Source organism: Myotis daubentonii, chromosome 18 (genome assembly GCF_963259705.1).
Source record: "Myotis daubentonii chromosome 18, mMyoDau2.1, whole genome shotgun sequence".
In the NCBI taxonomy this organism is placed as follows: Eukaryota; Metazoa; Chordata; class Mammalia; order Chiroptera; family Vespertilionidae; genus Myotis; species Myotis daubentonii.
Genome location: NC_081857.1, coordinates 10,796,723 through 10,816,335, shown reverse-complemented (window position 1 = coordinate 10,816,335; position 19,613 = coordinate 10,796,723). Strand labels below are relative to the sequence as shown.

The 19,613-nt window shown below is 51.1% G+C and overlaps 1 protein-coding gene and 1 pseudogene across 1 annotated transcript; one reads left to right on the top strand and one right to left on the bottom strand.

Moving 5' to 3' along the window:
- Positions 1-4,176: 4,176 nt before the first annotated feature.
- Positions 4,177-14,449, top strand: FCAMR (Fc alpha and mu receptor). Its single transcript, XM_059675016.1, has 6 exons — positions 4,177-4,225; positions 4,282-4,371; positions 8,796-9,150; positions 9,681-10,424; positions 11,299-11,417; positions 12,379-14,449. The coding sequence occupies exons 1-6, from the start codon at positions 4,177-4,179 to the stop codon at positions 12,546-12,548; spliced, it is 1,527 nt and encodes a 508-aa protein (XP_059530999.1). The 3' UTR covers positions 12,549-14,449.
- Positions 11,775-11,919, bottom strand: LOC132221450 (small nucleolar RNA SNORA48; annotated as a pseudogene).
- Positions 14,450-19,613: the final 5,164 nt, after the last annotated feature.

Here is a 19,613-nt window from a genome sequence, read left to right as displayed (position 1 = left end):
CATAATAACTTTATGAGGTAGGTGCTATCGCCTCTTGTTTTACAGATTAGGAAAACAAGGCTCAAGGAGGGTAAACAATCTGACTCTAATCACTTTCTCAGTAAAAAGGGAGGGTTGCTGCGATATTAACTTGGAGGGAGTCTGATTCCAAAGTCTAGTGATCAACCCATGGATCGATCAACCGAAATGCCAGGCGGCTCCCCGAGGAGCTGGGAGGGGGGCACCTTGCCAGGCGTTAAGCCTTCCTCCCCCTGCACAGGGTCATTCCGTCCTAGGACAGCCTCTGACGGGCCCTGCACCTGAGCAAGTGCGCCTCGCTCTGGGGATGCCGCTCATGGTGTAGCTGAGGCCTAATGTCCATGGGAGGCCGAGTATTGAGGCTGAGCTCCAGACTGGGGTGCCCAGCCAAGCCCCGAGACAGTAGCACAGGCACCTGTGCGCGCTCCCGGGCACACACATGTACGAGACCACCTCATTCCAGCACAGGCGTCCTGGGCAGTTGCTCCTTTCCTTGATTTCAGAGACCCCCTACCCCCACCCCAACCTGTCGTCCTACCTGGATGGGGAAATGCTTAGCGAGTACACGCTGTCACTGTGTTTATTCAAATTGTGCAGCAATGTACCCGCTCAAGTTCTTTTTCTTAAGGAAGAAGGGTCCTTCCTCATTGGCCCAAGGGTGCACGTTGTCGGCGAGAGTCCTTAACTCCAGTCTGCAGCAGCTCCATCCCAGGAGCCCTTCGGCTGCTGAGGGCTTGGGCTGTGCCCGCCACTGAGAGGTCAGCTTAACACCAGCAGAGCAGGCAGGTCACATCTTGTAGGAGACAAAACCCACCCATGAAATCTTTCCAAAGGGAAATATTGGGGGATTTTCCAAGCGTGTCATCCAGCCAGACAAGCCACACTTAGTGCCCTCTTTCCACGAGGTCATCTCCTCACTGTGTGGGGCTTTGTCCAGGGCATGACTTAGTCACTGCCAGCGAGCAGCTGGACTGGTCAGTGACCCAAACGGCCTCTGCAGGGGAGTCCAAGGGGCCAGGTCAGCTCGAAGGCACCAGCTGCCCCCAGTCAGCCGGGGAATTCCTCTCCTGAATTTTCTCTCCTGCCCGGGAGTTGCATCACTTGCATGGGCCAGCTCAGCTGGAGCATCCTGACAGGTCTGGGACCCAGGACTGGAGGGGTGACAAGTGGTGGACGGCTATGACCAGTGTGTTTTCTTTGAAACGACTGTCACTGCTCCAGAAGTTCTACAGAAATCAGGGACCGCGAGACCAAGGGGCCAGGACCGGCTCCCTCTTCATGGGATAAAACCCGAGGCCCAGGGCGAAGGGACTTGAGGCGAGGGTGGGGGTGAGGGCAGAGCTGCGCTTGCACCTCCATCCCTAGGGCTGCCTCCGGCCACGTCCCAGCCCGTGCTGCCTCCTCAGTCTGCAGGTCTCAAGAGAAGAAGCTAGAAGAGGTCCAACCGCTGGCATCTCAAAGAGAGAAAGAGGAAAGTGCAAGTGAACTTTATTTCTAGACCGAGATGGATGGAGAGGCCCCCGCCACGTCTGGAAGACAAAAGGTGAGATGAGGCTTTCTCCCCAGAGGTCGGGGCCTGGTCTCCGAGTGTGGAATGTGGGTGCTGAGCTGCAGTGGGCGGCTGTCAAGTGCTTTTCCCAGAGCAGCTGGGCCTCCCTCCCCACCATCCCCCCAAGAAGGCCAGGGAAGACTCTGGAGTTCAGGGCTCAGCCTCTCCTCCTCCCCCCTCCTCTTCTGCTCACTCCCACTCTCCCTCCCACCAGACCATGATTCCCTGGAGGCCCCTTGCATCATGTAGAACCAACAAATGCTAGACAGCCAAGGAAACTTGGAGATCCTGCGATCAGTGCTCTTCCGCTGTAGCAGCGGAGATGGAAGGCGCATTGCGCAAGGCCATTCCGTCAGCCACGGGCAAGGCGGACCCTCCTTAATCCTGGTTGTGTTCTGTTCGCTTCCATCTACACCTCACTGGCTCCCTCCTTCCTTGGGTGCTGTCCCAGGGCTGGGAGGATAGGAGAGAAGTGGCTCTCAGGAGGGCGGGGGGGTGTGGGGGGCCATACACCAGCCTGTGCTGCAGGCGAGCTAGATGCTCTTCCCAGCAGGACTGGGAGACAAGAGAGGCCCTGACCATCCCTCGTCGCCTGAGAAGCCGTGCGCCATCATAGGCCCGCGGCCCGCTGCTGAGCGCGGCTCCGTGCCCAGGAAAAGGTTGCCTGGAGGTCATTGGCAGGGTCCACGACATGGTGCTGCGTTATCCTGCAGCCTCCAATCAAGGCTGATAACTGCCCAGGGACATTTAATCTCTACGCTGTGCTTCCTCATTGCCCCTCCGAGGCAGAGACGCGGCCCCACTGTGCCCCCGAAGAAATTGGCCCCAATGCGTGCAGCGTCAGCACTTAGCTCTTTAGGGAAACTGGGGGCCCGGTGCCAGCCTCAGAATGAGCCTGAGCTCGGAGAACATTAATCAAACAATGGACTGGGTGCGGGCACACCTGGGGGAGCCTCCAGGCCAGGGCAGGAAGCCGGAGCTCTGGGAGGCAGGGGAGGCCCAAGGCTGTGCCCCAGACAGGGGGGCTGCTGAAGGAGGGCACAGAGCGGGCACGAGGAGCCCCTAGACTTCTCCAAATCCGACCACACTCGGGGCTCTACCTGGATAGGCCGGCAGAGCCAAGCTGCCGTGGCAATGTGCAGCTATAGGGCAAACCCAGGGTTCTACTTTTCTCATGTTCTCTCCTCTCTTTTTTCTTTCAACTCCCACCCTTCCTTTCCCCTCCCCCTGCTCTTATTTTCTCTGATTTTCTTCCTGTCCCCTCTCCTCCATTCCCTTTTCTCCTCCTATAGCCTGTGTCCCGGACTGGCCAGTGACCTCGTGTAGCTCAGAGGTTCAGTTGGGGCGGGGGGGGGGGGGGCGGGGGGGGAGGAGGCTCCTGCCCATGGGCCAGGCTGCGGGCTTGCAGAGCCTGTTCTTAGCATTAGTGTGGGATGTGAGAGCAGGAAGGAGAAAACAATGGCTCTTTAGTTTGTCTTTTTTCTTAAATCCTTACCCAAGGATATGCTCATTGATTCCAGAGAAAGGGGGGAGGGGAGAGAGAGAGAGAGAGAATCATCAATCTGAGAGAGAACATCTATTGGCTGTTTCCATATGTGCTCCACCCGAGGATTGAACCCGAAACCTTTCGGATTGTGGGATGATGCTCTAACCAACTGAGCCACACCAGCCAGGGCAGTTTGCCTTATTTGTTATCGGTAGGTCCCAGGCAGTAGATAGAGTCAAAGACCAGATTTTTCATCGAAAAGCATCCATGAAAACCAAGGAGGGTACAAAAGAAGTACCATGTACACTGTCTTCTGAATCGGCAGGCATTAAGAGTCCATTGCCATGCTCAGTATGGGGTCTATCAAGAGTGGTCGGGTCTTTTCCACAGCAGCTGCCCACACTGAGCTGGATCCCGCTTCAGAGCCTGGAGGTGGACAGAGGAGACCCAGCCCTGTCTGCAAGGAGCTCCCCAGGCCAGTGGGAGACACCACAGGGAAGATAGGTGCAAATGGGGGGACAGGGAGAGCTTTCTAGAAGCTGTGGAGAAGACACAGAATAAGACCCTCGTGCAGACAATCCTGGGGCTGAGAGTTCATTTTTAACTCCTTGTTACCGACCAGAGGCACACGATCAGAGGGGCAGAAAGTTTCCCATGAGAAATCTGTTCCACAAAAGAGAAGGGGACGGGAGAGGGGAGGGCACTGCTCTGTACCAGGCACACTGTGGGCACTTCCAACACAATCTCATTGGTGTCATGTAACAACCCCATATGAGCGCTCTCTTTCCCTGGAGGGACCAGTCCCTGACACAGAGTAACCTTGTCCAGTTCCCACAGGGCCACTAAGGGTTAAACCTCCAGCATATGGTTTTTCCCCTGCACCATGCTCCCCAAACTCAGAGCTCCCCACACAGAGCTCCCCAAACCCAGAGCTCCCACTGCCAAGTGGGTGTAGAGGGTGGAATGCCACAGAGGGCTTTCCGCCTCTTCTGAACACAGAAATGGCCAAGTAGGGAAGTGGTAGCCTTGGTGGCAGTGGCCCAGGCCAAGTATGCATGCTTGGCCGTGTGAAGACAGGGTCCAGCTTTGCTCAGAGAGGGCGGCCCCTGTCCTGCTCTTAGAGATGTCCATCCCGGCCCTCACTGAGCAGATCGAGCCCCCAAAGCGAGAAGGTGCTGAACCCAGGCCCACTGCTGCTCACCCCAGCTGCTCGCTTCCTCCTTCTCAGGCCTCTTCATTTGCAGTGTTTTTTTGCAGGTCGCCAACCAGAGGGCAGGATGGAAAATGCAGGTGGCCCTCATACTGTGCCTGCTGCAAGGTGAGTCCCAAACAGCCCAGAGGCAGAGCTTGCAAAGCCAGACCTGAGCCTTCTAGACTACGGAGACTCCTGGCGGACACCTCAGTGGCAGTCAGTGCTGCCTCGGCAGTTAGGGCACCGCCATGGCTTTCTCTCCTGGCATCCAAGGCCATGCAGCGGGCCCAGGGGGTGGTCAGATCTGGGCCCTGGGGGAGCGAGGAAGCTGACTTGATGGCTTCCAGAATATTCACTGTTCTGATGTTCCCTACTCTCTGCCCTCTTTCATTCAACGTAATGACTGGAAGTCGGCTGCATTTGCAAGGTCAAGGTTCCAGGGTATGCAAAAAAGACTAGCACTGCTCCATGACCACTTACTCTACAATCAGGCCCAGTGCAAGAGACATAAAGAAAAAGACCCTGTCCTACTCTAAACGAGTTAGAGCCTATAAAAAAAAACCTAGATAGATAAATAAAAATTGTGTCTGTGCAAATACTTACTTGGTCGATGTATATTTACAGAGAGCCTGCCATGTGCCAGGCACTAGGGACAAATGGATGTAAGCAGAGTCCCTGCCCTAAAGGGGGTGAGGTGAGGCTGGCCAGGTACATGTCAGGCTCAGATGATGAATGGCCTGTTGTCATGCTGTGGTTTCTGGACTTTATTTGATGGCAAGAGGGAGCCATTAAGGAATGTGCCTAAAGTGTCTGGTACCTAGAACCTGGCCCCAGGTAGATGCTCACAAATTGTTAGCAAGTAACTGCTGGACGAAAGAAAAGATGAAAATGTTATGGTAATGCCAACAAAAAATTAACAACTGCTTTTGGCTTATAAACAAATCAGAGTTTTAATGAATCAAAGGTAGCTAATATTTGAGCAAGAATTCTCCGATAAATCATACCATTTCTTTAATCTCTCACCGCCCCCTTTAATTTATCAGGAGGAACTGACTCCCCATGTCCCCAAATGAAAACTCAGGCAGCCCATGATTTTTCTGCTGACATGTAGATAATAGTCCTAACTTCATTCCTTTAAGTTTCAAACATGCTAAATGTAATAATTTTAAGTGGCCAGCTAGACATCTTAGTCAGCATTTTAATCTTCATTCAGAAATATGGCTCCTCATGCGCCCAAAGCCTGCGGTCAGAAAGGCAGGAAGGGGGCTGGGGTGGCCTCCTCCTCTATTCCCCTCCCCCTCCCCCCCATCTTGGCAGCTGCCACTTGGACCCCACCAGGGTCACAGCGGCAGGAGGGAGGAGAGGCAGAGGCAGGGACTCTGGTGATGGGATGGCCTGGGAGGGGGTTAGAGCTGACCCTTCCTCTTGGAGGTGCCTCTGTGGACCCTTACATGGCCCCTGCTGGCCCATCTCCTCCCTGTGCTCAGGTTCTGCTGTGGCCCCTCACATAGCAGACCCTCATCTCAGATGGCCGTGGGTTGGCTCTCTTCCCTCCAGGCCGCACCTCCTGGCCAGGGAAACACACACGCACACACACACACACGCACACATTTCTCACACCTCTGTTGGTGGGAGAAGAGAACCAGTGCAGGGATAACCCCATGGACCTTTTGCGTCGTCTCAGGCCAAGTCCTGCTCAGTCCAGGGCCTCCCTCCAACTACAGGCCTCACTCATCCTCCCTAGTAGAAGCCACAGCTACAGACAACTGCTGGGAAAGGGTGGGTGAACGAGAGCAGGGCACCTCTGCCCCTGAAGGGCAGAGAGTTTGCATCAGGGACCCCAAGTGGGCACCCCACTCCTACTGAAACACTAGCCCTTTCTTTAATTTTCACAGGGGACCATTAAGAAAACCCCAAATACCTTAATTATAGATAACTGAGAGCTACTCATCAGTAATCCACCAAATGAGTTAAGGGCCAGTAACATTCAGTATTATTAAAAGAAAAAGTGTTGCCTGACCGGTTTGGCTCAGTGGATAGAGCGTCGGCCTGCGGACTGAAGGGTCCAGGTTCGATTCCAGTAAAGGGCATGTACCTTGGTTGTGGGCACATCCCCAGTAGGAGGTGTGCAGGAGGCAGCTGATCGATGCTTCTCTCTCATCGATGTTTCTAACTCTCTATCCCTCTCCCTTCCTCTCTGTAAAAATTCAATAAAATATATTTTAAAAAAGAAAAAGTGTTCATTGCCAAGTAGATTCAGGATTCTTTTTTAAAAATATATTTTATTGATTTTCTACAGAGAAGAAGGGAGAGGGATAGAGAGCTAGAAACATCAATGAGAGAGAATCATCGATCAGCTGCCTCCTGCACACTCCCTACTGGGTATGTGCCCGAACCAAGGTACATGCCCTTGACTGGAATCAAACCTGGGACCCTTGAGTCCGCAGGCCGACGCTCTATCCACTGAGCCAAACCAGCTAGGGCAGATTCAGGATTCTTAATCAGCCTCCCACAGCAAAGTCGGACCACCCCATCCTGCTGATTGACGGGGCAGAGCGCCTCTCACACATGCCACGTGCTGATCACGAGAGTTCCTGAAATCTGGGGGAGGAGCCCTTTATCAGGACACCATCACTGTTGTCCTGAGAAGGTCCTTGTTTGTAATTGTGAATTTTCTTGCCTTTTAATGATAAATTGCCATTTAATTTTATTAATAGGGGCATAGTTGATAGATGATCGTTTAGTGTTAAACCTACACTGACTATTGGTGCGTCCATAGCATTTATGGCCTTGACTCTTCCTATGATTATTCCTCAAGACACATGCAACGGACAGGGCCTGCTTCATGGGCACATGCCCTGTGCAGTCACATGGGACCCTGCCATTTCTGAACAAGGGGTCTTATATTTCCATTTTGCAATGGGCCTGCAAATTATATAGCCAGTCCTCGCAACAGGATGTTAAACTGAACTTTCTTGGGTTCAGAGGCGCTAAAGACATAGGATCAATGGATAGATGTTGATCCGCTGTGTCGGACTGTGGAGAGAGACTGCAAAGCTGGCTGTTCCCACAGTAGCCACCACGTAGCCATCTGAGGGTAGAAGAGCTCACCGTGGGAGCCACGTGAAACCAGGTTCGAAGGGACTTCTAGAAAGGCGCTCCACAAGCTTGTCATATGTCCACGTTTCCTCTGACAGCAGGACACAGGTGTGCTTCCTGTGAGCACACGTGGGACCTGCAGAAAAGACCTGGCCTGGGGCCTCCACCAAGAGGGCCGCCCAGAGGAGACTGCCCACAACATGTCCCAGGTGGCCAGAAGTCGTAAGCTTGGTGGTGGTGGAGTCCCAGGGGGCCAGCAGGAGAGACAAGCCTCACAAGGAAGGGACTGCAGCCTGAGGCATGGACAGACCTGAGAGGCAGCAGAGAAGGAAGCTGCTCTGGCCATTTGCATGTCCAGAGGGCACCAGAGCAGACCTCCACTGTCCCTCTCTCTGCTCTCCTCCATATCCACTCCCAGAGGGGCCTAAAAGAGCAGCTGGGGGTAGAGCAAAGCAAGAGACCCCCAAAGGTCCCCTGCCTCCACACAGACCTCCAATCCTAACTGGGAGAAAGAAAGAGAAAAGCTTCAGGTGGGTCAGAGAGTGGAGGTGGAAACAGTCTTTGGACTGGACTGGTTCCATGATTTTACATATGCAACCAGTCTGGGCTGGGCTTCTCCCACCTAGGTGAGACTGTGAAAGCCACCGTGCGTGAAAGCATGCCTGAGATTGTATCAAGGAGCAGAGAATTCCACAGAGCGAGGATGAAGAGGCAGAAAGAGAAAGAATAAGCATTGTTTCTGCTGGCACCGATCAAATTTAAGGCATTCAGTAAACAGGCCACATGCGGTGGTTCGACTGGGGTTTACGCCTACTGCCAAAGCCGACGTAGTCACACTACCGGCCTCTGGGCCTTGGCGTGGCCGTGGTTGTGTCCGTTTCTACAAAAAGGAGGCCAGTGTGAACACGTTTGCAACCCCTGGTCTGGGGAGAGACCCGCCATGCCGCCCAGAATCCTTGTGTTTCAGTCCCCTCCCCACGCCCAACCCCCCGCCCCCATTTCAGCAGAAAGCGCGCTGATCTGATCTTACTATTGAACATTTCTCTTTACATTTCATGCAAATACACCACAGTCCTCTACCAGATGTCCCCTCTGCCCTCTTACGTGTGCTTAAATGGCAGCCTTTTAAACGTCTGCATTGAGCCCAGAGGAAGGAAGCCAGGCCCTGCACGGACTTGTGTGCCAACACCTGGCGCACGAGGAGTGTGGGCTAAGTGGTGGCTAAGGTGCTTCTTGTGTGCTCATCTCTCAGATGGGGCCTTGGATGTGGCTTCATGCCAGATCTTGAGATGACTCCTTGCCCGGGGGCTAAGTTCTGACTTTTCTATATTGATTCTTCTTGCCTCACTTTTAAGGAGGCGTTTTCTCACCTGCCCCCTAATCCTGCAGAGTGTGGAGCTGGATTGAACATGACACTCCCTCTCCTGAGACTTTGCTCTCTCTGCCTGCAGTTGCCAACGCGCTGAAGGGCCCGAGGCTGGTGTCTGGGGAGCCTGGGGGCGCTGTCACCATCCAGTGTCGTTACACCCCCACATCCATCAACAGGCACCAGCGGAAGTACTGGTGCCGCCTGAGCCCCCTGACGTGGCTCTGCCACACCATCGTGTCCACCAACCACTACACGCACGGTCGCTACAGGGGCCGCGTGGCGCTGGCGGACTTCCCGCACAGCGGCCTGTTTGTGGTGAGGCTGGCCCAGCTGTCCCCGGAGGATGGGGGTTCCTACCGCTGTGGCATCGGAAACGGAAACGACATGCTGTTCTTGAGCATGAACCTGGCCGTCTCCGCAGGAATGGGTGAGTCAAGGTTGATGAAGCGGGTGCCAGGAAACAGGGGTAAGGGAAGGAAGGGGTCCCAGGGGGCTTCAACCACAAGGGGGTGATGAGGGAAAGCTGGGGCGAGGCACGGACTTTGAGAGAAGGCTTCATCTCTAAGGAAACCACCAGCAGAAGGAAGGCATTGTCAGGGAGAACTGCCCAACTGGATGCACATTGGCCATCCCCCCCCCCCCCCCCCCCCCCCGCCAATGTGTGGCCTGTACATTTAGGGAGAGTTCCGAGAAAGTAATGAATTGGATAATGCGGCTGCTTACGGCCGTGGGCAGAAGAGGGGAGATAGGACCATCAAATGTCAATATTTGCAACAGACTAGAGGATATGTCTGGTTTTCCCAAATTTTAATTTTATCCAACAGATTGGCCAAAGACCGTATCACCTCGTGAGGTTGCATTGCATGTGGCGAACACCTGCAGCCTGGCATCCTTTGCTAAACCCTGTGGCCGCAGAGAGCCTTCCCATGTTTCCTTCTGCTCTTCACACAGGCTCTCCCAGTCCCAGCCCCAGAGCAATGTCAGCTGCCAGTGAGCTCATCAGGAGATCCTTCGGAACAGCCTCTCCAGCGGCCAACAGATGGGCCCCAGGAACCACCCAGACTACAGAAAGGCAGGAGACAGAATGGGACAGAGCTGCTCTGACTCCAGAAACCAGCAAAAGAACAACAGCTTCAGCTAAGGGAATGCAAACCCCAGGAAGCCCTGGGTTGGTAGCTGCAGGGACAGTTAGTCAGGTAGAGAGTTCCAGCTGGGCCACCATCCCTATTCCGGATGGTCCAGCTTCAGCAGTCGGCAGGATGCCCGATACAGTGGAACGTGATTGGCTGTGGGGCACCAGGAGCTCAGCAACAAACAGAGCTGGGGCCAGAGAGGAAGGGAGAGAGACAACCACTGAGGCCAATAGGCCAAGAGAGGAAGCAGAAAGGGTCAAAATAGCCCTGGCTACAGACTGGACCATCATAAAGTCCATCAGGCCATCAACACTGGCCTCAGAAAAACTGGTGTGGGAAACCCGCCAAGAAGCAAGCTTGGCTTCTACACCACAAGCCCCGGGCTCCATTGAAGGGACTACTGGAGCTGCAGGTGTGTGGGCCTGGGGGCCCACCAGCACAGAGATGTCATCTGCCGAAGGGAGCACTGAAGGGGACCTAGACATGCCTGCTGGAGGCAGTGGTCCCCAAACAGCACCAAGCCAGGACCTGGTAGCAGGATCCCTAAGGCCCCCGGGCAGGGGGTCCTCCAAGAAGAGGTAAAGCCCCAGGCCCTTCTGTCGGTTGGGGTTCCACATCTGCCCTTTCCTCTGGCGCACCCCTCAGTGAGCTGACTCCTGTGCCCGTCTCCATCTACTCACTTCTTTCCTTCTGTAACCACAAGGCAGTAAAAAGCAAGGGACAGAAAATCATCCACCCTCCCTCATTCGAGGTCCATGCTAGAAGAATCAGTATTTTCAAGAAAAATCTAAACAATGAAAACTTTGGGACTTTTAAATTTTATTTATTTTTTTATTTATTTATTTATTTATTAGTTTTTATTGATTTTTTAGAAAGAGAGAAAAGGAGGGGGAGAGAGAGGGAGACATTGAGTGAGAGCAGAACATCGATCAGCTGCCTCCTGCACACCCCTTACCAGGGATCAAGGCCGCAGCCCAGGCACGTGGCCTTGACTGGGAATTGAACCAGCAACTTCCCAGTGCATGGGACAAAGCCCAACCAACTGAGCCACACATGTTAGGGTGGGACTTTTTTTAAAAGGTGGGAACAAAAGCTCTAGAGAGGAGGTGACTTGCTGAAACCACAAGAAAAAATTGTGGCAGAGCCAAATGCCAAGGTTGGATTCCCTGACTCTCACCCAATCCTCTTTCCCACTATAGCTCAGTAGAGGGGCCCACACAAGGTGGGGGAGTTGGGAAAAGGAGTCAGGGCTCGGGAACCTGAAGACAGGGCTTCTGGTCCCAGTTCTGCTACTAACCTGTCATGGGAATGAGAACAGCCAACTCACCTTGGCCTCAGCTTCTCAACTCTAAAATGAGGGTTGAGGGCCAAATGGTCTACAGCCTCTTAGTCAGCTCTCACCTCACATATCCGGTGCTCTTCTCCTCCCCACCCCTGCTACTTGCACTCCAGCGCTTTTCCAGAGGAGAAAAACATCTCTCGGATGCTGACTCCTGTCTCCACGGTGCTGTGCCCACTCGCGCTTGTGGCTCTTGTTCTACTGCAAAGGAAGCTGCAGAGAAAGAGGACCTGTGAGTTGAGTTTAAGTAGCCCCAAGGGTGGGGAGGAGGGGGCTTGCTCCCATCTGACACCCTCAGGACAGGGTTGGGTCAAAGTTGGTGCCAGGACTTCTAGATGTAGAAATGGTAAGTTCTAGCCTGAGCCATTTAACCATTCTTGGTCTTGGCTTCATATATCTATAATAATAAAAGTGCAATATGCTAATTAGACAGGACGACCTTCTGGATGAAGCGGGGCTGCAAGGGAAGCCCAGGTCCCAGGTGCCAGAGGGAAGCAGGTGCCGGCAGTGGCGGGGAGGGGGGGAAGGAAAGCCTACTCTTGCACAAATTTCATGCATCATGCCATATATATATGATTTATTTATTATTTTATGTGCCTCAGGCATGAAACAGCTCTGGCCACCAACACAGACATCAAGCTAGGATGAACTAAGAACTGTACATCTGCTTTGCCCCTGATTGATATAAGAGCAACACCACCAATCAGGTGTCTCCTAGCCCATTGCCAGGGGTTTGGGGCTTGGTTTCTTTATCAAACAGGGAAATCATCTTTCACCTCATGTCTCAGTGGCATCCCAGAGCTTAAGGAGAAGCTCTTCTGAAGATGGCAAGACCTATGGCAACCATAGGCGTATGAACCATATGAGCAACCCCAGCACAGGTAGCAGGAGTGCAGGGCTCAGATGTGGGACCAGACTACATTTGCACCCTCGGCATGGCTCATCTGAAAGTCTCTTACAGCAACCTGCTCAGGTTTAAATACCCCTAAAATGAGTTTAAACTTCGTGGTGTTATATCTGGCGAAGAAAGGGTGAGATTTTGGGGGAGCAAGTGGAGGAAGCTAAGATTCTCAGACCCAATTTGTGTCAACCTAAGGGCTCAGGATGCTCTTGAAAGCTTGTGGTGGATGGGGGTGATTCTTGAGGAATCAAATTCAGTACCCACTGCCCTCACAGTGTCTCTGTCTTTGCAGCTCAGGAGACAGAAAAGGCCCCAGGAGTCACCTTGATTCAGGTGACACATTTGCTGGAGCTGAGCCTCCAGCCAGATCAGCTGCCCCATGTGGAGAGGAAGATACTCCAAGAGGGTTCTTCTCCTGCCTGTGCCACCATGACGGTCCCAGAGAGGGACCCTGGACCCTGAGGAATGGAAGGATAACCAGGACCAAACACCATGACCCCTTCTCATCCTTCCTCCTCCGGTACAAAAGGAAGCGAATGGAGCTGGTGCTTTATTGGGGAAGCAAAGGCTGACCATCCTTGGACCTATAAAAGTCATGAATTGGCCACAGTCAAAGATGACAGTGTGACTCAAAAAAGGCTTCAAGAAAGGATTTATTAAACACTGGTGGAGGTCACCTAGGAAAAATGTGAAATTTCCATTCTTGGAGGTTTCAAAATGTAAGAGGTTTTCAATCAGTGTGAGGAATTAGAAATTTTCAACCATCACATCTAGCCCATACCAGTTGCCCTCTTTTCTGACATCTGTTAGCATTCAGCCTACTGCATACATTGAATTATATTCATGTAACTAGCCTTGCTTTCTCAAGTAAATTCTAAGTTCTTTTAGGGCAGTAATTGTGTTTTATCTCACGATGCCCCCAGAGAACTTCCATTCCAGTAGCCCCCCCCCCGCCCCCCATAAATATTTGTGACTGAATAGCTGACTGCAAGGGCACAGGCTCAGTGGCCTCTAGGGATCCTACTCATGCAGATGCTCTGACTGTCCCCTCATTCAGGAGTGCCCTGGTGGTTTTTACATAGAGACCAAAAGGACAGCCAGTCCTCAAATCATCTCTCCCCATTTGGCCCCATACTCATCATGCTGTAGACCGTTTGACCCAGTCAAGATTTTCTGGGATTTTCCTAAATCTGTGGGGGAGGAGGGCATCTTTCAGTAGATTCTCGCCTTTTCACAAAGCTTCTCTTGTTCCACTGCTTCTAAACCCTTGATAGCCAGGATGTTGATGGGGCTAGAAAATGGTTGAGGTGGGCAGGGGAAGGAGTAAGAGAGAAAGCGGCCAAATGGAATTTATGTAAATTCTGCTTTTATAACCACTTCATCTCATGCCTCTGGGGGCACTTTTGCTCCATCCTTGGTCCCACTGTCTTTGCAGGAGTTACCTCTGCTTTTTGATTTTGCCATATCTGTTAACCAGCTGCCTGAGCTTCATGTCTGGGCAGAGAAGCCTTTGGGCAATTGAAGAGCAGGGAAAGAAAGACTCTGATAGCGAATGAGAATTGTCAGATAGACATTCCCAGATGCGTTAGCCCTGCTTCCTAAGCTGTCAGCGCACCAGAGGCCCTTTATCAATGCCTCCTCATAGCTGAGTCTGAACCCGGACACGTTCTTAAGAAAATCAAGGAGATGCTGTCTTCCTGGTTTGTGCAAGAGAGAGACCCATTGTTTTTGGATAAGTAGGGAAGTTGTATGCATGTAACCAAAGGGAATCATTGAAATTCCAAGCTAATAGGTCCTTAGAGATTGACCTCTCTAAAACCCTCAGCCTCCTGGGAGCTAACTAACGCCCTGTGGGGAAGCGACTTGTTCAAAGTCACTCAGTTAACCCAGTTAGTAATGGCGGAGGGAGCACCAGAAAAGGGAACTCAGAACCTTAATTTAGTGCCTTCTCCACCATCACCATGATTAACAATATATCAAAACAAAACTAATCAAAAAAACCAATTACACCAAGTTGTCTTGTTCCAGGCCATTCTCATGCACACTATCTGAGTGACCTGCTTAAAAAAAAAGTCTGTAAGAGAGATAGAACAGCCAACATTATCCCACTCGGCCAATGAGGAAGCAGGCCCTGAGGGATATGTAATTCGGCCAAGGTCACTTAGCTCGTTAGAGGCAGGGACGGGCTGAGAACCAGGTAATATAAAATCGTTTTACCTAATTAACATTTATCCGGCTTTCCGCAGAATGCTAGCTTCTCAGGATTGTTAAGAGCTATTCTGAGGAAAAGCAGATTTGGAAACTCAACGAAGTTTGGCAAATGAGGGTTAAACAACAAACAGTTTCTTCTGCATAGGATTTTTTAGAGCAGGGGTCCTCAGACTTTTTAAACAGGGGGCCAGTTCACTGTCCCTCAGACCGTTGGAGGGCCGGACTATAGTTTAAAAAAAAACTATGAACAAATTCCTATGGACACAGCGGCGGCAAAAACACCCGGCGGGCCGGATAGATGTTTTCGGCAGGCCGCATGTGGCCCGTGGGCCGTAGTTTGAAGACCCCTGTTTTAGAGCTTCCAATACACTAAAGTGCATTGTGAATAGCCCCAGGAGGTGGGAGCATTATATCTGTTTCCCCAACATTTTGGACTGTTGCATTTTGATGAAGTAATCTTACAAAACTGGGTTCCTCTGATCACCCCTTTTGAGGGAAAGCTTAATGCACTAAAGCAGGGATCTGCAAAACTTTTTTGTACAGCTGTCAGAAGGGAGGGGGTTGTGGAGCTGGGTGAAAAAGGTTAGGGTTAGGTTTAGGATTAAGAAAAAAAATATCTAACAAAAACTCATAGACACAGAAAACAATATGGTAATTACCAGAGGTATAGGGGGTAAGGGGAGGTAGAAGAGGGTAAAGGGAGGATAAATGGTGATAGAAGAAGACTTGACTTCGGGTGGTGAACACACAAAACCATATACAGCTGATGTGTTATAATATAGAATTGTACACCTATAACCTATATAATTTTATTAGCCAATGTCATCCCAATAAATTCAATAAAAATAAATAAATAAAAGTATGTAGACCACTTCCCTCACCCCCAGTGTCCTTGACAGTCAACAATGACCAGCAACCCCTCTTCCCCTTCTTCCTATTCAACAGATTTCCATCATTATGTCTATCTTTATGCCTACATTATATCATACGTATTTGTTTGTGTCTGACTTCTTTTACTCAACATGTTTTTGAGATTCACCCAGGTTGTTGTGTGTACCAATAGTTGATTCTGTTTTATTGCTGAAGAATGTTTAATTATATGCATATACCCAATTTGGACTATTCATTCACCTATTGTGGACATTTGCATTGTTTCCAGGGTCTGGTTATTATAAATAAGGTTGCTCTCAAAAAAAAGTTAAGTGTGTTAAAAACAAAACAGCAGGCCCAAGATGGAGTCACTTATGCTAAGGCCTATATCACCAAAAAGAGACTTAATGATAGTTTCAGCCTCTCCCAGAAATGGAGTCTTAAATCAGTCAATCAGGAATTGCCTGTCAACAGTAGTGAGGCTATCTGCCTGCTAGATCCCTGCCGTTCCCCTAAGGACAATGGCCTTGCCACAGCCAATTCACTTTTTGCTGGGATGACTTACCTGTCCCTCTCTCTTCTGCCTGTAAAAGTCTGTCATTTTTGCACAGTCCCTTGGAGCTCCTTGCTGTTTGCTGGGTAGGATCCCGCCCGACTTATGAATTGTTGAGTAAAGCCAAGATCTTTAAAATTTACTCAGTTGAATTTTGTTTTTTTAACAAAGGCCAACCAGTAAATATTTTAGACTTTGTAGGCAGTCAGCCTCTATCACAACCACTCAGCTCTGCTGTTGTCGCACAGGAAGTGGCCAGAGACAATACATGAAGGGCTGACTTTGTCTTCCAACAACGTTTTATTTGCAGACACAAGTAGCAGGAATTTGCCAGTTCCTACACTAAGCCATAAAACCAACAAGACTCTCCTACTCCTGCTCCAGTGGGAAGGACCAGACCCCACTCTTCCTCAAAAGCTCCATAGGAACTTCCCCTTCCTCCCAACTCCTCTAATACTTTCTGCCTGGGACTCAGCAGTTAGCACACCCTGCCTGACCACCTGTCTTATGGGGAAGGAGGCGACCAGCCGGGCAAGGGTGTTGGCCAGGTGGCTGAAGTCAGGAGCAGCTCCCAGAAGTAAAAAAGGCTGCCAAGGTAAGGTGTGATAGGTAAAGCCGAGGTCCACGGGTGGTTGGGAGCCAGTACAAGTTCAAAGGGCCAGAACAGAGCCAAGATCAGAGTCTCAGGGCCGAGTATGGAACTGGGCAGAGATAAGATCTGCGTGAAAGCTTTGCCAGGACGGAAGTGGGGCAGCCCTGAGTGTTTATAGCTTCTTTTTTATGGACTAATCGATGCATGGAATGGGGCAGGAGTGGTTGACTTAAAGGATCAGACTCAGAATAGGCAAAGCCAGCCAATGCCACTACTCGGTACTATCAGTGGTTTGTTTTTCGTTGTATATCTCCTGCTGGCATGATGCCACATCATGGGGACAGGGGGCAGGGAGACATCCACCACCAGGCTGGAGTCAGGACATATCCATGACGATTTCTAATCCCAGACCCAGGAACCACTGACTTCTCTATGAATCCGGCAGGTTCTTTGGCTCAGGGCACGGCTCTTCCATTCTCCCCTCTATGTTTAATGCCACCACCACTGTTACAGTGAGTCCACCTAGCAGGTACCACCATAGATGTTTTCATATTCTGTAAGGTAAGTGTAATAATTCCCATTTTACAGATGAGAGAACTGAATCCAGAGACATTAACTAGTTCCATTCATAGGGAAAGAGCAAGCTGGGAATGGAACGCAACGTGAGTGATAGACCCCCACGGCTTAAATCTTTGATCAGTAGGCCGCACCGCCTTCCTCCATGTGTGGGTACGGTCTGGGTATCTGGTCAGGTCCTTTCCTGTTCAGGTTTCCAAAGCCCCCTTTGCTTTCCCCTTTTAGGCCCAGGTGTAGAAAGATTCATAGGCATTTCCAGTAATTTGTTCTCTTCAGTCACCTAACTGGCATATTCCTGTCTTGGCCAAGTGGCATGTAAAAGCTCAGGGAGCTGGAACTGACAGCTAAAAATTCAGTCACCAGCCCTGAGGTCCTTCCTGGGTTTGTACAAACCGAGCTCAGATCTTCGTTCCCTGCGGGGGTCCATCTTTCTCAGGTAACTCAGGGCCGATGCCCGACCCCCAGACAATGGTTCCTTGTTCTCCACTTAGACCTTGAGGGTGGGTTCTTCCTCTCCTCCAGCAGCCAGTGACGCCAGGAAATACAGACTCAGTTTAATAGCCGCTTCAGTCAGATGCAAAGAGGAAGGTATTTCCACGGAAAGACCCATCATGTACTTCAGCCAAGTAAACATGGATAAGGTGATTGTTTCTCATTGGTACAGCTTATTCCAAGACAAAGCACTTGACAAATATTGACTAGAGAATGGAGATTCTACACAAAAGGAAACGGACTCTGTGGGTGACCCTGCGTGAAGCACCACAAAGCTCGCCGCCCTCATAAAGTGACATAGCTTGTCTTACACAGGCCCTCCCAGGCCAACCTGTTCCCTCTATTGTCAGCAAGAGGGTGAGCTGGCACCTATGGTCCACTCTCGAGGGCTCAGCTGAAACCCAAATAGGCAGCAGAGAGGTGCCCACTCCGGGAGAGGACCCAATGCCACACTAGTGAGCACTGAGGCTCTGGGCCAGGAGGCCACCGTTTGCCCCCGGGTCCCATTTTGTTGCAGACACACACTCATTCCTTAATTATCACAGGAGTCTTCTGTGTCCTGCTTCTCCTAGCCTCTGGCCGAGTCCCCACCCTCCGCTTATGTGCTGCTTAGACCTAGATCTACAGTTCTGCTCTGAGCCAAGAGGCTCAGTTAAGGGCCACTTCTTTCCCTAATGTTACAAGTTTCTGGCTCCCCAGCCCTGAATGTCTTAGGGAGGCAGAAGAGAAGCAGGACGGCCATGACCCAAGTTGTTTTCTAAGTTGCCCCACAATTTGTCTGAAGAGGATGTACTTCACGTCTGTATTTCATGTTCAGGAAAGGGGCGTCAGGGAGTTTGTTTCTCTGGAGCCTGGCATGGGGAGGACTGCAAGGGTCTAAGACTCTACCAGCCGTGGGCAAACTACGGCCCGTGGGCCGGATCCGGCCCGTTTGAAATGAATAAAACTATTGAAAAAAAAGACCGTGCCCTTTTATGTAATGATGTTTACTTTGAATTTATATTAGTTCACACAAACACTCCATCCATGCTTTTGTTCCGGTCCAGTTTAAGAACCCATTGTGGCCCTCGAGTCAAAAAGTTTGCCCACCCCTGCCTACGCTCTTCATTTTGCCAGCACTCTCTTTCACCTGTGTGGTACAGACAACTCAAAATTCATTACGGTATACATCCCCAGAGAGAAGTGGATTGCACACCATTGTACGGATGGGAATGCTGCAGCTCAGGTGGGCACTGGCTGCAGGGGATCATGGGATATTTTCAATATTCTGCCTGCCAAGCAAACCTTGGGCTAGAGGCCAGGTTTAGACCAGGAACAAGGAAACAGCAAGTCTTTAGGAAGACATTGAAGGCTTATGAGAGGGGCTGTGGGCCCTGTTACCTGACACTCCACTTGTTGACTTTGGATGTCTGCTCCAAAAATCTTCCTCCTTCTTCCCCTCCCCGGCCAGGGATGGAGGTAGGAGAGGGCAAAAGGGTGGTTTGGTAACCTCAGAAAGGGTTGGTTCATCTGCTCTTACCTCTTAGAACCAGAGTCTCGAAAGCTCTCTCTGGCTTTGGGGGAATTGGGAGAGCCGTGGACGAAGGCCAGCTCTCCACTGCTAGGCTCTCAAGTTCCACCCCTCACTCCTTGCTCTCCACAAATGACAGCCTCCTCAGAGCATGACACAGCCATCTCTGCCTTTACTCCTCCACCAGCCAAAAGAATAAACAGTACAGACACCTCCTCATCCTGGAAGTCCCAGAAAAAATGTAGTTTTCACTCTCTGGTTGGGAGTCAACAGAGCTAGAAAAACAGGCGAGGGATTGGACATCTGGGCTGTGACACAGGGAGGCCGGTGGTCAGGGAGAAGGAGGTGATACAGTGAGTTCATGTAAAAAAATGGTTTAAGGCTCAGATGCATACATTTGGCCACTATGTCATGCTCTCCAACACTATCCAGTGACTAGAACTGCTAAACTGGCCACAGCCCTCTCCCCTCTTTCACACCCCCACATGCCCACTACCAGCCTGTCTTCCTCTGACTTGTCCCTCACTAAGGTTGCTCTTGGCATTGACACATGCTGCCAGTTGTCTTCCTACCTACCCCCTAACAGGGAAGCTCACCTGACAAAAGGCTCCCGCTTTTGAACACAAGTCTGGACTCAGAAACTCCCTAAAAGTTTACCCAAGTCCAGCCAACCAAATGTGCTATTCCCATCCCCACTCTCTCAGGTGGATTCTAAACAGCAAC

Coding starts and splice junctions, on each gene's coding strand:
- FCAMR (XM_059675016.1), top strand. CDS start 4,177: ATGTCCATCCCGGCCCTCACTGAGCAGATCGAGCCCCCAAAGCGAGAA. Junction 4,372..8,795: donor CATACTGTGCCTGCTGCAAG/GTGAGTCCCAAA, acceptor CTCTGCCTGCAG/TTGCCAACGCGCTGAAGGGC. Junction 11,418..12,378: donor GCTGCAGAGAAAGAGGACCT/GTGAGTTGAGTT, acceptor CTGTCTTTGCAG/CTCAGGAGACAGAAAAGGCC.